Genomic DNA, 18,383 nt, shown 5'->3' with positions numbered 1-18,383 from the left:
TGTTTTAATATTAAAAAGCCAAAAAGAACATTTTCTTCAATTTTTCAAGCGTGACCTTTTCAACGTAATTGCGTATTACGTGACGTCACGAACGCGCATCACAGAACAGAGCAAGGCGAACATTTGTGCTTATAAAACTTAAACTTTATTTATTTTTGAAACGACCGATCGTTTCGCTAGATAAGACCCTTATTCGTCGTCTGGTATCGTTTAAAGCCCTTTGAAGCCGCACTGAAACTGTCCTTTGGACCTTGAACCGTTTGGGTCCCATTGGAATCCATAATATGTGAAAAAATCCTGGAATGTTTTCATCAAAAACCTTAATTTCTTTTCGACTGAAGAAAGAAAGACATGGACATCTTGGATGACATGGGGGTGAGTAAATTATCAGCAAAAGTTTTTTTAAAAGTGAACTTCTCCTTTAAGCCCGAGGTCCGACCCGACCCGAGTCATTTGATTATATTTTCGACCCGAACCCGCAGGTCCCGTTGGGTTTGTCGGGCCGACCCGACCCGTTGAGAACTCTAGCTCCAGCCTGAGAACGGGGAGGCTACACCAGACAGTGACGGTAGAGTGGACTCTGCCTAGGGAAAGACACAGGGGGTTCTTCTCAATATCCCTCCTTGTCTCCTCGCTCCTCTGTCCTCCATCCTATGACCCGAAAACCGATCGAGCTCAGCCGTCTTGAAGGATATCTCAATTCTCTAATTGCATCGCGAGGAGGCGAGCATCGAGGAGTGAGGAAGGTGTATCCTTTGCGAAAGAGCTTTATTGACTCGACGCACGTATAAATTCTCCTCCCCCTTCACATCGGTCACAATAATTTAAATGTATATTTTACCTTAGCAGTTTATATAAACCACACATCTCACATATTTCAACAGGGTATCTTGCTTTATTGTTATTTATTATGAATTTCTTAAATAACCAAACTAATACAACATAAGGGCAGATCCTTTGTGCGCAGCTGATGACGCGGTGAAGTGACGTTTGAGGACGCTGGAGTGAAGTATTCCAATGTATAAAAGAGCTTTTATTCGATTCCTCCGTCCTCATTTTCTTACCTTGCTTCCTTCCCTCGCATCCTACAGGGAGTGGAGCTGAGACGCGAGGAAAGGAAGTGAGAAAAGGAAACGAGGATGCACAAAAAAGTATTTACAAGCACCCAGGCTCACCACAGGGAGCTGGTCGTGGAAGAATAAGCATTTGGGATCACCGCAGGGATCACCACATATGGACCACAGCCTAGGACAGGTTACACAAGCCTACGAGCATTAGGCCAGGCGTCAAATGCTCTGCAACGTCTGACCGCCGAAAGGGGTGGGGAGGTACTCAACAGGGTTCGCCTAAGTGGGGAACTCGACTGGAGCAGAAAAGTGCATGTATCCACTCCATGAGGAGGGGAGTGGTGCAGCAAGCCGACAGTAGAGCAGGCACACAGGAAGAAACCGGCTAAACACTTAGGCTATAAAACCTAGCGTTAGGTGTTGCCCAGCCTGCAGCTCTACAGATGTCTGTCAGCGAGGCGCAGAGTGCCAGCGTCCAAGAAGTGACTCTTCCAGTGGAGTGGGGTCTCAACCCGGGCAGGTAGGGCACACCTTGGGCTTCGTAAGCCAAAGCAATGGCATCCACCTGGTCCCGGAACCCTCTTGATGGAGGCCAATGCAATCAGGAGTACTGTTTTACAGGACAGAATTTTTAACTCTGCTGACTACAAAGGCTCAAAGGGTGGTCTCTGAAGTGCCGAAAGGACCAGGACAAATCCCAAGAGGGTATAGAGAGCGGGTATATAGATTTAGTCTCCTCGCCCCCCTCAGGAACCTGACAATCAGGTCGTGCTTTCCCAGTGACTTACCTTCAACTGCATCGTGATGTGTGGCGATAGCGGCAACATACACTTTAAGGGTGGAGGGAGACAGCCTTCACTCAAACCTATCTTGCAGGAAGGAAAGCCGTGCTCTGATCAAGCAAGTTCGGAGGTTCTCCTCGTGAGAAGATCACCACTCAACAGACAGATTCCCCTTCAACGCATAGAGGCGCCTTGTATAGGGGCTGCGCCTCCATATCAGCTGAACCACCTGGGGATTGAGTCTCCATTCTCCCGGAAGCACCTGCTGCCATGAGAGCTCATCGACTGCATGGTTGAGCAGGCCTGGAATATGAACTGCACAAAGTGACCTCAGATGCTTCTGACTCCAAAGAAGATGGCAGGCGAGTTGTGACATACGGCGGGAGCATCGACCACCCTGGTGGTTGATGTATACAACGGTCGCAGTGCTGTGCGTAGGGACCAATACTTGCTTGCCTAGTAGTGGCGTTTTGAAGCGGCCCAGCACAAGATGTACTGCTAACAACTCGAGGCAGTTGATGTGCCAATGCAGTTGAGGCCCCGTCCACAGACTTGAAGTGAGCTCACACAGTTCAACACTGACTGGACATGGGACTCTGTGAGGCGTGCTGTCATGTTGATCAAGTCCAGCTCCATACTGAGAAAAGAGATCCTCTGCCCGGGGGTGAGTGTGCTCTTTTCCCAGCTGACCCGAAGCCCTAGGTGGCTGAGGTGTCCTGTGTTTGCAAAACTGCTCTTTCGACCGAGCCAGAATGAGCCAGTCGTCGAGGTAGTTGCAATTGCGAACAACACGCTCGCACATGGGAGCAATGGCTGCCTCCGTGACTTTCGTGAAGACACTGGGCGACAGGGCCAGCCCGAAGGGTAAGACTTTGTTCTGATATGCCTGCCCCTCAAATGCAAAGTGAAGAAACAGTCTGTGTCGAGGGGGAATCGAGACAAGAAAGTACACGTCCTTCAGGTCGATCACTGCAGACCAATCTTGGGGGCGGATGCACTTGAAAATGTGCTTCTGTGTAAGCATCTTGAAAGACAATCTGTGAAGGGATCGGTTCAAGACACGCAGGTCCAAGATAGGTCATAACCCACCGCTTTTCTTGGGTACAATGAAGTACGGGCTGTAGAAGCCAGTCTTCATATCGGCTGGAGGGATCGGCTCGATTGCGTCCTTCGCCGGTAGACTGCAATCTCTGCCTGGTGAATGCCAGGGGACGCCGGGAGAACTGAATTGCATAGCCGAGTCTGATGGTACGGATGAGCCAGTGAGACTGGCTGGGAAGCGCCAGCCAGGCTCCCAGACACCGTATTGACGGTGTCTTGACAGACGTACCCGGGATGGGGCAGCACGGTGGAATGCAGGGACCAGACTAAGAAGGCATAGCGGCCCGAAGTGGGGTCTGAGTGTGCAGTGCAACACTAACCTGACTCCACCGATCGGCAGGGGATGAGTGAGATGGCATAGAAGCAAGCACATCAGGCTAATGCTGGTGAAGCAAGAGGGTGGCAAAGCATAGCGTCGCACACCGCCAACCTCGCTTTCTTGGGACCCAGAGATAGAGAAGCTGCTTTTGCTGAGAATTTGGTACAGAATGATTCAACAAAAGTTTTCTGGCCGGCTCTCCTCCGGGGAGGAGGCTTCCTGCAAAAGCTTGACGTCACAGTAGGGAACTGACACCCTTGGTGACAAACAGACTGGGGGCAGCCCACCAGTGACTCAGGGAGCACATTGTGGCAAGCTTTTGGTAACCTCAGCCTGCTTTTGAACTGTGGAGATCCGCTGGGCACAGTCTCCAACAGTATCGGCGAAAGGCCACCTCATGAGAGGGGAGCATCGAGAAAGCGAACTATGGCAGTGTCTCACACCTCTGCAAGGTTTAGTCAGGGGGGCTCTTCTGGACCACTAGGGTGGACATCATCTGGCCGAGGGCCAGCGCTGTGACTTTAAACACAGTCAGTAACAAGGTGCAGCTCAACCCCGACTCAGAACTACCTTCATGCATTATGACTGACCCGGGAAAGCATGGCTGCCAAGTCTGAATGTGATTCAGCAAGATAAAGGCAAGACGAACAACGTGCTGATGTGGTCATGCTCTCATAAGAGAATATAACCACCCACAAACAGAGTCTCAACATGTTTGTGATGCGATAGAGGAGTGAGGGGGAGTGAGATCGCGGCCAGCACTGTCTGCGCTGTAATACCAACACCAGATTGAAGAGGCGTTCTCCTGAGGAAGCAGACTCGTTTTCTTCTTTTGAAGTGCAACACTGTCAGAAGATTGTAGAGCAGGAACAGTAGAACCGCTCGGCTCTAAAGCAAGAGACAAATATGCGACACACCTGCTGCTTGTGATATGCTTGCGCTGCAAGCAGAACAGCTGATGCAATTATCACATACCAATGTGCGTTGGCTCATTTTAATACTCTCAAAGTAGATTGGTATCTCAAGGCGATTTTAATTACATTGACGTTATGTCAAACGTGAGCGACTGATAGGAAACCATATAAAGTGGTTCTGATTTATAGTATGTTAAAAACTACCAGCTCACATAAAAAGCCATCGGTCAAACTGACCAACAAAACACTGATCACAATAATGATGACCAAATATATTCAAGACAAAATCAACATCTAGTTGTTTAGTCCTCCTCTGCTGAGATCTTCAGAGATTTAATGTCTTCTTTTCTCTTCAGTTAATCAGAATTATAACCAGACTCACTTTATTTTCCGGTAGACGTCTACCGGAGTTTGAGAATTAACTGAGAATTAACATTTATTAGCTGAGAAATAACATTAATTAGATTTTTTTGTGGCTGCTGTGACAGTGTGTTTGTCAAACATATTAGCTAATAGTAATAGGTCAAGTTACAATCATTGTTCTATTCTGTCCAAAACAACTTCATTTCCAGAGTTTGGTTCAATCCATTTCTACTCTCTCAATCCACAAGCTCAATGTGACACTGCCTCCTACAGGCAGAAAGAGCTCAATGTACAGTTTCAGGATGAGCTCAATGAGTCCTTTATCCAGATTTACTGATGAAAATACACTATGATGATTCTGGAGCAGTTTGTTCTTTAGCGTGTTTCTTCTGGTGGGTCTGAAAACTCCCTAAATAAGCGAATCTCTCGTCGCAGATGGAGCAGCGGTAAGGCTTCACTCCTGTATGAACTCGCTCATGAGTCTTCAGGACGTCCGATCGAGCAAACGTCTTGTCACACTGAGAACACTTGAACGATCTTTCTCCTGTATGAATCCGCTGGTGATTTTTTAAGGTATTCTGTTTAGCGAAACTCTTTCCACAAACGCCACAGTTATACGGTTTTTCTCCAGTGTGAACTCTCAGATGAAGTCCAAAATTAACCGGACTAAAGAAGCTCTTCCCGCAGTAGGAGCACAGGTACGGTTTCTCTCCGGTGTGAGTCCTCTCATGGCAAATCAATTGAGATTTGTGACGGAATTGTTTATCGCAGTGTGAACACTGATATGGTTTCTCCTGAGAGTGTATTTTATGGTGTGACTTTAGAGAACTTGAGTTTGTGAAGGTTTTCCCACATTCGCTGCACTGGAACGGCTTCTCGTTTGTGTGAATGCGCACATGCGTCTTCAAATGGGATCCATGGTTGTAACTCTTCTCGCAGTGAGGGCACTTGTACGGCCTTTCACCCGTGTGGATTCGCTTATGAGCATCAAGATTCCCTTTGGTGCTGAAATACTTGTCGCACTCACTGCACTGGAAAGACTTTTCACCAGTGTGTGTTCTCTTATGACATGAAAGTTGTTGTTTGTTCCTGAAATACTTGTCACACTCACTGCAGTGGAAAGTCTTTTCGCCAGTGTGTGTCTTCATATGAACTGTCATATTAGATGTAGTGGTGAAAAAATCCTTCCCGCACTGTTCACAGTGAAACTCCTTCTTCACTCTGTGCTCTTTTGAATGACGTCTCTTCTCTTTTAAGGTAGGAAAGCTGATGTCGCATCTCTTGCATGTCAAGTCTTTCTCTTCTGTGTGTGTTCTCTCATGTCTCGCTAAATGTCCCTGTGAGCTCAATGTTTTCCCACAGGTGACGCAGGAGAAACTCTTGACCTTCAGCTGCTCTTTTGATGTCGAGGTTGTTTCCTCATCAGAAGATGAACCTCCATTCACATCTGAAAAGAAAAAAAGGTATTAAAATCTTTGTTAATGTTAAAGGTGCAGTGTGTGATTTTTAGCGGCATCTAGTGGTGAGATTTGCGAATTGCAATCGATCAATAATTCGCGGCCTTTCCTTGAAATTTCAAACTCGAATGAGAGGCTACGGTGGCCGACGTAGGAAGCCGCGTCTTTTCCTGCTGCTTCTCATTCAAGTTAGTGATGAAACGCGCTCTGTAGCGCTGTCTGTTCGCTGTCGGCTACGGTAGAAACATGACGTCACGATATGGCGACCTTCATAGAAGGGGTGGCCGCGGTTATGTAAATATAAATGACTCATTCTAAGGTAATTAAAACATAACGGTTCATTAAGTAAGGTCTTTATACACCACTGAAAACATAGTTATGGATCTTATATTGCATTTCTGTCAATAGATCCTCAGAAATATCACACATTGCACCTTTAACTCACACATATACTAATGCATCTATTCGCGTTAACAGCACAATTAGTTAAGATGCACTAACCATGAATAATGCCTGTGAAAAGCTTTACTGTTTTGTAAGGTTAACCAAAATTCCAGTAGTCGGTAGTGATACCATTCAAATTTTACGGTTCTCGGTACCACAGCAAAATCTGTTGGAACTATTTTTCTATTTGATTTAACTATTTAAATTTTTTTTTTTTATTCAATTCAATGACTTTATTATTTATGACGGTAAGCATAAGTAAATTATACATGACCATTGAAGGCTATATGCTGTTTAAACGTAAATACTGCTAAAAAAAATCAAGTGAAAAATAACCTTCTATGCACAGATTATTATTATTATTAGTAGTAGCAGTAGTATTTTTAACCCTCTAGGCGCCACGGTCGAGTCTACTCGACAAGATGCGGCACTGAATAAAACAGCCGATTTTGACAAATAGAGTGTCAAATTTCATTCAACCTCCCCTCCACTAAATGGCAGACATGTCATACTTCATCCCCGACTCAAAAAAACGTCATGCTTCTTTACAAAATCTTCGAGCTAGAGCGCATTGAATCAGTGTGAACAAAAGCGGAGCTAGTGTGCGAGTGAGCCATTTTATCAGAGCAATATTGTCAACGTCAGCAAGTATTTGCATTAGATTATTGTTATTATTATTATGATTATTATTATCTAATGGCATCAATAAAGCTTACGCAATGAAGTGTTGGGTCTTCTATTCACGGACCCTGATTCTGAAGGGGAATATCTGCCTTCAGAAGATGACGGTGATTCTGAAAGTGAAAGTATAGCCCTACACCAAGCACAAAAGGTGAATCCTTTGCCCAATATAGATGGTCCTTTGCCCAATGTCAGTGGTGGGAACAATGTTCTCGGTAGGGGCACCGATCCACATTTTTTCACTTCTGATCTGATCCCGATACCTGAATTTGGATATCGACCGATACCGATACTATTCCGATACCAGAGCTGTGTTTGCTTTTATATTGTTGTTATCATTATTGTTTATTTTATATGATGCTGAAATAAACTTCTCTCAACAGGCAAGTATGATATGTACGTATGTATGCATGTATGTCCCAAAAGGCAACTTGAGGTAAGTATAAGGTCAGAAAACCAGGAAATCCTGTTAACAGAAAAAATCCCATTCTGAAAACAAATATGCAACTGTAAGGCTTTCAAATTGATTGTCATTTCAATATTTATTACATTCCCAAAATGTCAAATTCTTATACTAAATATATGAAAAGTGCAAGTGTAAACATTTTACACACACTTTCTGAAGGGTGACCCTCTTTCCGATGCGGTAACTCTCTCTCGATGAATGCTCGATCAACATCGGCATCTTTTATTAGTATAAACTTAGCTTTTAAAAGCTAATCTGCTAACATTCTAATTTGCTAACATATTAGCAAAAGTATGTTATACAGAAGCTCTTGCTGTATGAGCGTATCAATATAAAGGGATTATTTGCTCTCAAATCAAGCTGCATGCACCACTTGTCACCATGATGGTAACTATCCTACACCGTAAAAAAAATCCTAATTTTACAGAAAATAACAGATTTTTTGACGATCATTTTCTTTCATTTTAAATTGTTCTCAAAACACTGTAAAATTACAAATAATATCTGTAAAATAAAAAAGCAGCTGTTATTTTAGGTATTGTGACATTAATGACAAATTTCTAGTAATTCACATTTTTTATACAGAAAATTGATTGTATTTTTCATATAGTATTTTTTTCTGTTTTCTTAAATGACATAAAAATGTATGTAAAATTACAAATATAATCTGTAATTAAACAGTAACAGAACAGTTAAATGATAAAATGGTCAACTGACTGTCAGCTCCCCAAAAAACTGTAAAACATCCTAAATTAAATAAACTGCACTGTTATTTTACAGATAGTTCCTGAATAATCACGATCATATACCTTCTTTGTAAAATAAAATCTTTAAAAAATGGTCAAATGACTGGCAGCTACGGCTGCCAAACAAAAACCATAAAATTAATGTAAAATATGCTAATTTAAATAAAGTGTAAAAAACTTTAAAAGAAATTTGATGTCACCATGATTGAGATCAGTGTCTGCTTTAGTTGGGCTCATGACCCTTGAGTTTTTAACTTTAGTTTTCTCTGGCTGCTTTAACTGTGTATATGATACACATTTGTTATAGCAATAAATGCAGGAGAAATTATCAGATTTTGGTCAGTTAATGGTGATGTTATAGTCATCATATGATGGTTAAATCTCTTAATATATTAGCTTAGATTACATAATATGTAGAAGGATTTTAGCTTTATACAAAGTCTAAAATTAATGCCATAATTTTTCACATGACCCTTGAAATATTATGGAATCATTATTATAACAATCTGAAAAAAAAAAATTATTCAGAAAAGGTTTTGAGCTGATTAATTTTTATTGTAGTATAGAGACATCAAGAATCAACATATAAATCTCAACAATGGTGACAACCAACAAAGCTATTTTGTGACTTTATAGTAGTTCAGAGTTAGGGCTGGGCGATATATATCGTGAGATTGTTATGCGCATCTCGTCAGTAAAGCCGGTTCCTTGATTAGTAGTAAATCACCATCACCTGCTTTCAGATGGAGCGGCATTTACTACAAAGAGCCGTAGTTAACTGACAAGCTGAGCCATATCGCATTAATATTACGGACGTATCGCCAGCGATAATTAATGCGATATGGCTCAGCTTGTCAGTTAACTACAGCTCTTTGTACACAGCAAAAACTCCAGTGTTAAATTAACACTCCTGGGAGTGTATGAGTCCACACTCAAGAGTGTTTAAGTTAATGAGATAATTTAGTGATTAATTTAGTGATGACTGAACATTATTGAAGACACCTGATGTTAACAAGCAGAATCACTGAAGGAGAAAATCACAAATTGTAAGTTACCGTTATGACGATCAATGTTTGCTTTAGTTGGACTCTTGACCCATATATTATTAACTTTAGATTTTGTTTGGCTGTTGTTTCTGAATTATAATCACCAGTTGAACAAAGAAAAAAGTGATCTGATGGTGTTGGTTATGTTATGACAATCATCATTATGAACTTGATCACTGAACTCATTAAAATCCTTCTTTCTGACTTCGATTTATGTTGTTGGTTAGTGAATCTGCATAAATGCCCAGAATTTTTGATATAATATAAAGGATTTTTATAAAGTTGTTTAAAAAAAAAAAATCATTCTTTTAGGCACACACAGATGTCAAGATTCAGTCTATGCATCTCAACAATGGTGAGGAGCAGAATATTCAATTAGGAAAAGTAAATTACATAGACAATTCAGATCATAATTTATTCATACCGCAATGCATGATGGGAGCCATTAATGAGTTGTGATTGGTGGCAGCTAGGGCTGTCACTTTACATTCGAAAATCGATTGCACAATCGATTGGACCAACCAACGCAAGTTTCGAAAACGAAAATAGGGAATCGATTTTAACTGTCTTTTCTCGGAGTGCGTCCAGCTCGTCACGATACGCCCGCAGCGAACGCGCGTCATACAGCAACTGCAGGCTCTGACAAACACGTATAATAACAGCAAATTATCCTTCTGCATAATGCGTCTCTTTTTTCTACAAAACTGTGAATTCTGCCAGTATGCAGACAGTCTCATGCATTCAGATACAAATTCGGGCTACGCGTCTACAATCGCCTACGTAGGCGACATTTGTTTGACTTTTCTAACCGTAAACAGGCATGTTGAAGACTGAGGTAATGTTTTTCATTTATGCTATGGCAGTCCACTCTGCTTATTGTTTTTTCGAGAATGTTGCACTCCTGTTTGTCACTGTGTACGAAACTTCACGCCAATAAATCATCAGAAATATTGCAGACTTGTGCGCGTCTCAAGCGCCCTCTTTACGTTCGTCCTAATGCCTGTTAGTTGTCCGTGGATTTGCCCATATTTTGCGGTTAAAATGGAAACGTCTTTAGACATGGAAAATCGATTTTACAATCGATTCAATGAACACTTATGTCTCAAAAATCAAACAGGATTTTTTCACAAAAGTGACAGCCCTAGTGGAAGCCACTGCAACATGCTTTATTATTGTCACCATTGTTGAGATTCACAGGCTGATTATTGATGTCTGTGTTTGAAATGAATTTATCTGAATGTCTTTTGATCAGAACTATGTTTATTAAATATTTTGAATAAGTAAAGTACTGATAATCATAGGCTGAAGAATCACAAAACTGTTGCTAACAAGTTAAACCAAACTATCTCAATAAGTTTCCTTTTTCAGATCACAGCATGATTATGTCAAAACATAACCAACACTATAAGATAACATTTTACTTTGTTCATTTAACTGTTATAAATCAATAACAGCAGACAAACAACAGTAAATATTAAAGTAAACATATAATGGTCTAGAGCCCAACTAAAGCAAACACCCATCACCTTAGTGGTAACTTACAATTTGTGATTTTCTTCTTCAGTGATTCTGCTTGTTAACATCAGGTGTCTTCAATAATGCTCAATCATCACTAAATTAATCACTTAATTATCTCCTCAGCCCTAAATGCCGCTTCATCTGAAAGCAGGTGATGGTGATTTACTACTAATCAAGGAACCGGCTTTACTGACGAGATGCGCATAACAATATCGCGATTTAAATCGCCCAGCCCTACTATAAAGTCACAAAAAAGCTTTGTTGGTTGTCACCATTGTTGAGATTCACATGTTGATTCGTGATGTCTCTATACTACAATAAAAATTATTCAGCTCAAAACCTTTTCTGAATATTTTTTTTTCATATTGTTATAATAATGATACCATAATATTTCAAGGGTCATGTGAAAAATTATGGCATTAATTAAAGCTAAAATCCATCTACATATTATGTAATCTAAGCTAATATATTAAGAGATTTAACCATCATATGATGATTATAACATCACCATTAACCCTCTGGAGTCTGAGGTGTTTTCTGGGCACTGGAGGTGTTCTGACATGCTCTGACATTTGTGCTTTTTTCAGTTATTTATAAACATGTTAATGGCAAAGGTGTAAATTCACTCTATATAGCACAAACAGGGCTACCAAAATATGTGATCACCATGCATGTATATTTTTTTATTTTTAAGAGAATAATGCTTATGCGTGGTTATTGAAAAAATTAAAAATGAAAGTTGCTGAAAGAAGACCTCAAAACTCATAATAAATATGCATGAATAAGACTTTTGAGAAATGGATGTTCTTCCTTCGAGTTCTGGCTTCAAAATTATGTGAAAATAGTCTTGCTTTATCGTTCAGATAAAACAATACATTGATTTAAATTGATGTAAAACAGGTTTTGCTTGGAAATCCATTATGCGAGTGGGCGTGAACGAGGAGTGGTTTACAACTTGGAATACAAAATGTCCCACCCATTATGCATAATGACTCTGCATAATTAGCCATTCATTCAGGTGTGACTCTGACTGACTGAGCCACAATGCAAGGACAAAAAATTTGAAGACGACTTATATTGACCATTTAAGATTTTGCTTACATCTATCTTGTAAATAGGTTGTGCTATTTTATTAAAAAGGTTACAATTACAACAATAATTAAAATTTCAACAATATTTGAAGTGTACTCTTTCTTTGTAAAAAAAAAAGAAGATTATAGGCCTACATTTTAGGCCTATCTATGTATTCATTAGTTTGAATATAGCCAAAATTGGAACAGCTAACATCTTAGTTGATGACTTTATTTTATATATATATATATATATATATATATAAAAATTGCTAAACAAAAGCTTATTTGATATATATATATTCAGTATATTCTACAGTAAAAACTGTACTCAAATCTAGTCAACAAAATGTTGTCTTTCATATTTCGCCTGACTGTAACGTTGTTTTTATGAAATATTAGGGCATATAAATGTTAATTTGCAGTTTAATACGTATTGCTTATAATACAAATAGCCTACATTTTATTTCAACATATTTCAGTCGATTTTTACTCATCTCAGTATAGTAATACAGTTTGCTAAAACATCATCATTCATTCACACACGCGATTTAAATTTAAACTGTCTTTTTGCGAGCTGTGGTAAACAGCGCGCATCTCTGCCGTTCATTCATCAAAAACAGAAACCCGATTCACGTGAGAAGAAAAAAAAACTTACAGTATTCCTCAGCTCGCTCCTCGATATACCCGCACTTCTGAGGTAGGCTACTTTTTTCATCAAAAGCTTATGTGGCAGTATATTCTACAGTAAAAACTGTACTCAAATCTAGTCAACAAAATGTTGTCTTTCATATTTCGCCTGACTGTAACGTTGTTTTTATGAAATATTAGGGCATATAAAATTGCAGTTTAATACGTATTGCTACGTACAAATACGTACAAATAGCCTACATTTTATTTCAACATATTTCAGTCGATTTTTACTCATAGTAATACAGTTTGCTAAAACATCCTCATTCATTCACACACGCGATTTAAATTTAAACCGTCTTTTTGCGAGCTGTGGTAAACAGCGCGCATCTCTGCCGTTCATTCATCAAAAACAGAAACCCGATTCACGTGAGAAGAAAAAAAAACTTACAGTATTCCTCAGCTCGCTCCTCGATATACCCGCACTTCTGAGGTACTTTTTTCATTATTGTTATTGCTCACAGCGCTGCTGAGACGGTGTTAAAGTAATGATCTGAATAAACTGATATGTGGGCGTTCACAGGTTTGCTTGGATTGCCTCATTCATTTGCGTTTGAATAGTGCGCGCTCTCCATAGGCGGAGTCACATTACATTTGAATTAGCTCTAATGAGGTCGACTGGAATCGCTCTCTTTTAATACAGATTTCACAACATGAGAATATTTGTTTTTTATATAAATTACTTCATTTAAGAGAAGAGAATTCAAGCTTCATGCCTGTATGTCTGTTTGCCTGTTTGACTGAGTATTCGCTGAGTTATTGTTCATTTTCGGACGCGTTTCAGAATGGACGACACTGGCAGATAGAAGGCAGAACTCGCATCACGTTTATTTTTCTTTATTTGGCAAAAAGCACAACACTTTGTTTTTATTGTGAGTATACACAAAAATAATACACATTTAACAGAATCGATTGATGTATGAAACTTGTTTTGTAAAATCAAAGTCAAAAGAGTATTTTGGGTCTCAATTCAACTCATAAGGAAAAAAGCGAGCAGATCACGCCGGCGTGATCTCCGACCTCTGAGGGTTAACTGACCAAAATCTGATATTTTCTCCTACTTTTATTGCTATAACAAATGTGTATCATATACACAATTAAAGCAGCCAGAGAAAACTAAAGTTAAAAACTCAAGGGTCATGAGCCCAACTAAAGCAGACACTGATCTCAATCATGGTGACATCAAATTTCTTTTAAAGTTTTTTACACTTTATTTAAATTAGCATATTTTACATTAATTTTATGGTTTTTGTTTGGCAGCCGTAGCTGCCAGTCATTTGACCATTTTTTAAAGATTTTATTTTACAAAGAAGGTATATGATCGTGATTATTCAGGAAATATCTGTAAAATAACAGTGCAGTTTATTTAATTTAGGATGTTTTACAGTTTTTTGGGGAGCTGACAGTCAGTTGACCATTTTATCATTTAACTGTTCTGTTACTGTTAAATTACAGATTATATTTGTAATTTTACATACATTTTTATGTAATTTAAGAAAACAGAAAAAAATACTATATGAAAAATACAATCAATTTTCTGTATAAAAAATGTGAATTACTGGAATTTGTCATTAATGTCACAATACCTAAAATAACAGCTGAATTTTTATTTTACAGATATTATTTGTAATTTTACAGTGTTTTGAGAACAATTTAAAATGAAAGAAAATGATCGTCAAAAAATCTGTTATTTTCTGTAAAATTAGGATTTTTTTACGGTGTAGGATAGTTACCATCATGGTGACAAGTGGTGCATGCAGCTTGATTCGAGAGCAAATAATCCCTTTATATTGATGCGCTCACACAGCAAGTGCTTCTGTATAACATACTTTTGCTAATATGTTAGCAAATTAGAATGTTAGCAGATTAGCTTTTAAAAGCTAAGTTTATACTAATAAAAGTGTTCACATTGAGATTACATGAAAGTTTTAAGTTAATTGTATGAATTAATGTACTTTGAATTTCAGAACTTAAAAAAATTGAGGCAATTGATTGTCTTAAATGTTTTGAGTTCTGCCAACTTATTCGGGTTTACAGTGTACTTCATAGATTTGAGTTATATTAATTGAATGGACTTAGTACTATTTACCAAGTTATCTTAACAATAAGTTATTGAGTTACTTGGACACAAATCAAATATTTTTATGCTTAAATTGTTTGAGTTAATAAACCTAAATGATTTAAGGCAATCGGTTTCCTCAAATGGTTTGAGTTAAGCTAAATGAGCACTTTAATTTAACCGTCATCAAAAGGTACAAGTAGCAGTAATCCAACCTTTTAAGTTCTGGGAAAATTGTGACTTTTAAGTTAATCAACTTAAAAAATTTGAGGCAATCGATTGCCTCAATTTTTTTGAGTTCTGGTAACTTATTTGGGTTTACAGTGTAATTAACTAATTGTGCTGTTAACGTGAATAGATGCATTAGTATATGTGCGAGTTAACATAAACAAAGATTAACTAATGCTGAACAGAGTGTTTTCAACATGTCTGCACCTGCTGATTTACGAACACAACTACATGTTTACACACATTCTGACTATGATTTGCCATAACAAAAGATCATAAATGGAAGATACACACCTGAAGGAATAAAATCATCATTGTCGTCATTTTGATTATCCTCATCCTCATTTTCTTCATCCTCAACATCATTTCCTTCATCATCCTCATTCTGAACATCATCTTCATCATCCTCCTCCTCCTCATGGCTCTGTTGTTGTTGTTCCTCTGCTGTGGTTTCTTCTCCTCGTCTCTCTATCAGGTTCCTGCAGTCCTCCAGTTTGACGAAGCACATCTTCATCTGCTGTTCTCCAGCATTACAGTCAGAGGTTTGATCAGCGGATCCATGATCCTGAGCGTCAGTATAACACAGTAAAGTGAGGCTGAGCTCTGAGTCCTGTGTGTCTCTGGATCTCCAGACTGAATCCTGAGATTCTGTCCCATCACTCACACACACTGAAACCTTCTCCAGATCCTGACAAACACATCATAGATCAACACAAATAAACAACAACCTGTTGATATTAGCCTAATTTCTCAGCAGTTATCTCTAGTGGGTATAATGGTGATTTGTTTGCATATTTTGCTGCTGTCTTAACTTGAGATGTGCATAAGAAGTGAGAAGCTAACAAAGCTTAGGTTTGATTGAGCTGAAGGATGAAATGATGAGCTGCTCAAACCTCTCTGTTGGGGTTGTCTCCTCTTTCTCTCAGCTTTGCCTCCAGTGACGCCACCTCTTTCTTCAGCTGACAGATTTCAGTGATGAAATCCTCAATATCCAGCATGGACAGATCCGTTCCTACTGATTTACAGCAGATCACATCCATCTGCGCTCTCATGGTCAACATCTGAAGACAAACACAACATATTTATTACAACAGGCATTTATAATGAACTGACACTGATTTAAACTCAAACTGACAAAGAATAAGAAAATGATTGCATTATAATATTAATATACCAGTAGACATTAATTTCAGATATAAATAAACATGTTTAGGCGTGTTTATGTTTAAATTAATTATCGTAGGAATTATAATACATTATTATTAACTAAAACTGCTGGATTTAAATGCAGATTTCAGAAATTAAACATGATAATGTGATACTTGTACTCGTTTCTAAGCATCATTTAAGTGTCCAGCATTGAAAATTAATCGTGTTAACTTTGGTTTTAATATCACAGTTAAAATACAGCCACTGTAGTAAGCAAAGGCGAATGTGTGTTAATAACTACAATATACTTACTATTATTACAAATACCCTTTACTATGGTTACTGTGGTAAAATCGCGGTTAATTCTTTTTTTTAATGATAAATGCGAATAAGTAGTTAATTTAAAGCTCATTAAAACACTACAGACAGAAAATCAACAATCAAACACACAGTTAAAAACAACACACCTCAGTCTGAGCCGGGCTTCCTCTTCTTCAGTGGTTTAACCGGCGGACTGAAGAGCGTCACAGAGACTCCTACAGGTCTCAGGAAGAAACGCTAGTCAGTAGAATTTCTTTTTCATTCAGAGGATTAATTTCTTTGCGATAATTATTTTACCTGACATGGTGACACAAATGCTCTGGGAAAACACATGGCATTGAAAATGCATAACCCATGGCTCTTTCTTGATTAAATAATATTTAAAATCCCAATGATTTTATTATGGCTTTTATGAATGGCTTCTTAGCTCAATCAATCTCTCAAGTTTAAGATACAATCATTGTTCTATTCTGTCCAACACAACTTAATTTCCAGAGTTTGGTTCAATCCATCTCTACTCTCTCAATCCACAAGCTCAATGTGACACTGCCTCCTACTGGCAGAAAGAGCTCAATGTACAGTTTCAGGATGAGCTCAATGAGTCTGTATCCTTTTACTGATGAAAAGACATTATGGGGCGGTTTCCTGGAGAGAGATAAAGCCTTGTCTTCAGATTAACAGAAATCTGACTTATCTGTCATGGTTTTAAATAGTCCTCCTAGACTTAGTCTAAACCAGAGTTTAAGCTCCTCCAGGATATATAATTGTGCATAGGGCTGAATTGGGAGAGTAACGTTAGTGGTTTTGGGGTTACCATTGTGGTGAGGTGTTGAACATATTAATTTAATAACAAAACAATCACTATTGTAGTGTTATAAATACAATAGGTCTGAAACATTAATACATTGACTTTAACACGTTGACATTGTTAATCTTTTTGACGGCAAAGTACTGGAAACCAGCTGCCAGTTTTTTACCGTAATTTTTAGTCCGATTATGTAAAACTTTGCAAAATTAGTTAAAAAACTGCTACCGTATTCTTTACAGTAAGATACAGTAGGCTAAATGCAATGGTAAGGTTTTTTTTTACAGTGTACTTCCGAAATCTGTACATTTAACAGTATATTACTGTAAAATTACATGAAATGTCCCATGAGAGCTATTACAGTTTTTCATTGTCCATAGTAAGGACACATACTGTTCAGCAATTAACATTTCTTTTCCGTTTGCTTTTTTTTTTTTTTTTTTACTTTTTTTACCGTTAAAATTATGGAAAAAAAAAAATTTGAGTTTCCCTGTAAGACATTTGCTGTTGAAGAGGACTTTGTCATTTATTCTGCATGACTCTCTCTCTCCTTTTCTGCTGTCATATCAGGTTTAGTCGAGTTGCAATGAGTCTGCAACATTATCAGTGATATATAAGTATTTACTGAAAAGAAATGCACAGTAATTACTGTTGATGATACTGACGTGTGAAATTTGTTTTGTTGTCTAGTCATATTCAAAGATTGATGTTTAAGTTAGACAATTAAAAAACAAACATGCTTTAAAATCAAAGGTTCAAACCTGAACGCTATGACTAAAATAATAAGAGCACTTTAAAATATCAGTTTTTATATTCTATTTCTATTGGGAAGAACAAAGCATTTTTCCCCTTACAGACTTTGAATACACACAGCTAAAACACCACTTGAGGGCGCTATAAACATTCACTTAAGCAAACCTTGCCAGCTGTGTGCAAATTAAAATGTACAGTTTCCACTCCTATGTCGTAGTAAAAATCAATAAAGGGCACATTGTTTTGAAACTAAATGAGAACGCTACGTGTTCACCGTAGTACAGGCAAAATTCACTGTTTTGAGTTACACACGCTTACAAATCCTCTCCGTCATTATTATCAGGGATGCATTTCAACTTATTGGCTAGCTTGCTGTTTTTCCCCACTAAGTGCACATGTGCTTC

The 18,383-nt window shown here is 38.5% G+C and overlaps 1 protein-coding gene across 1 annotated transcript; it reads right to left on the bottom strand.

Annotated features, from left to right (window-relative positions):
- Positions 1-518: 518 nt before the first annotated feature.
- LOC308687510 (uncharacterized protein) lies at positions 519-16,593 on the bottom strand. Its single transcript, XM_081360100.1, has 4 exons — positions 16,568-16,593; positions 15,845-16,012; positions 15,246-15,639; positions 519-5,993 (listed from the first exon to the last, which is right to left on the bottom strand). Exons 2-4 carry the CDS (start codon positions 16,010-16,012, stop codon positions 4,894-4,896), a joined length of 1,662 nt encoding a protein of 553 aa, XP_081216226.1. The 5' UTR covers positions 16,568-16,593; the 3' UTR covers positions 519-4,893.
- Between the last annotated feature and the right edge of the window lie 1,790 nt (positions 16,594-18,383).

Source organism: Scardinius erythrophthalmus (genome assembly GCF_964197995.2).
Source record: "Scardinius erythrophthalmus genome assembly, chromosome: 3".
Lineage (NCBI taxonomy): Eukaryota > Metazoa > Chordata > Actinopteri > Cypriniformes > Leuciscidae > Scardinius > Scardinius erythrophthalmus.
The sequence above is the reverse complement of the archived record's forward strand: the minus strand, read 5'-3'. Positions and strand labels throughout refer to the sequence as shown.

Excerpts from the sequence above, each read along its gene's own strand:
- LOC308687510 (XM_081360100.1), bottom strand. The coding sequence starts at position 16,012 with ATGTTGACCATGAGAGCGCAGATGGATGTGATCTGCTGTAAATCAGTA. Across the intron at positions 15,640-15,844 it reads GAGACAACCCCAACAGAGAG|GATCTGGAGAAGGTTTCAGT; the intron begins GTTTGAGCAGCT and ends TGTGTTTGTCAG. Across the intron at positions 5,994-15,245 it reads TGATGATTTTATTCCTTCAG|ATGTGAATGGAGGTTCATCT; the intron begins GTGTGTATCTTC and ends TTTTCTTTTCAG.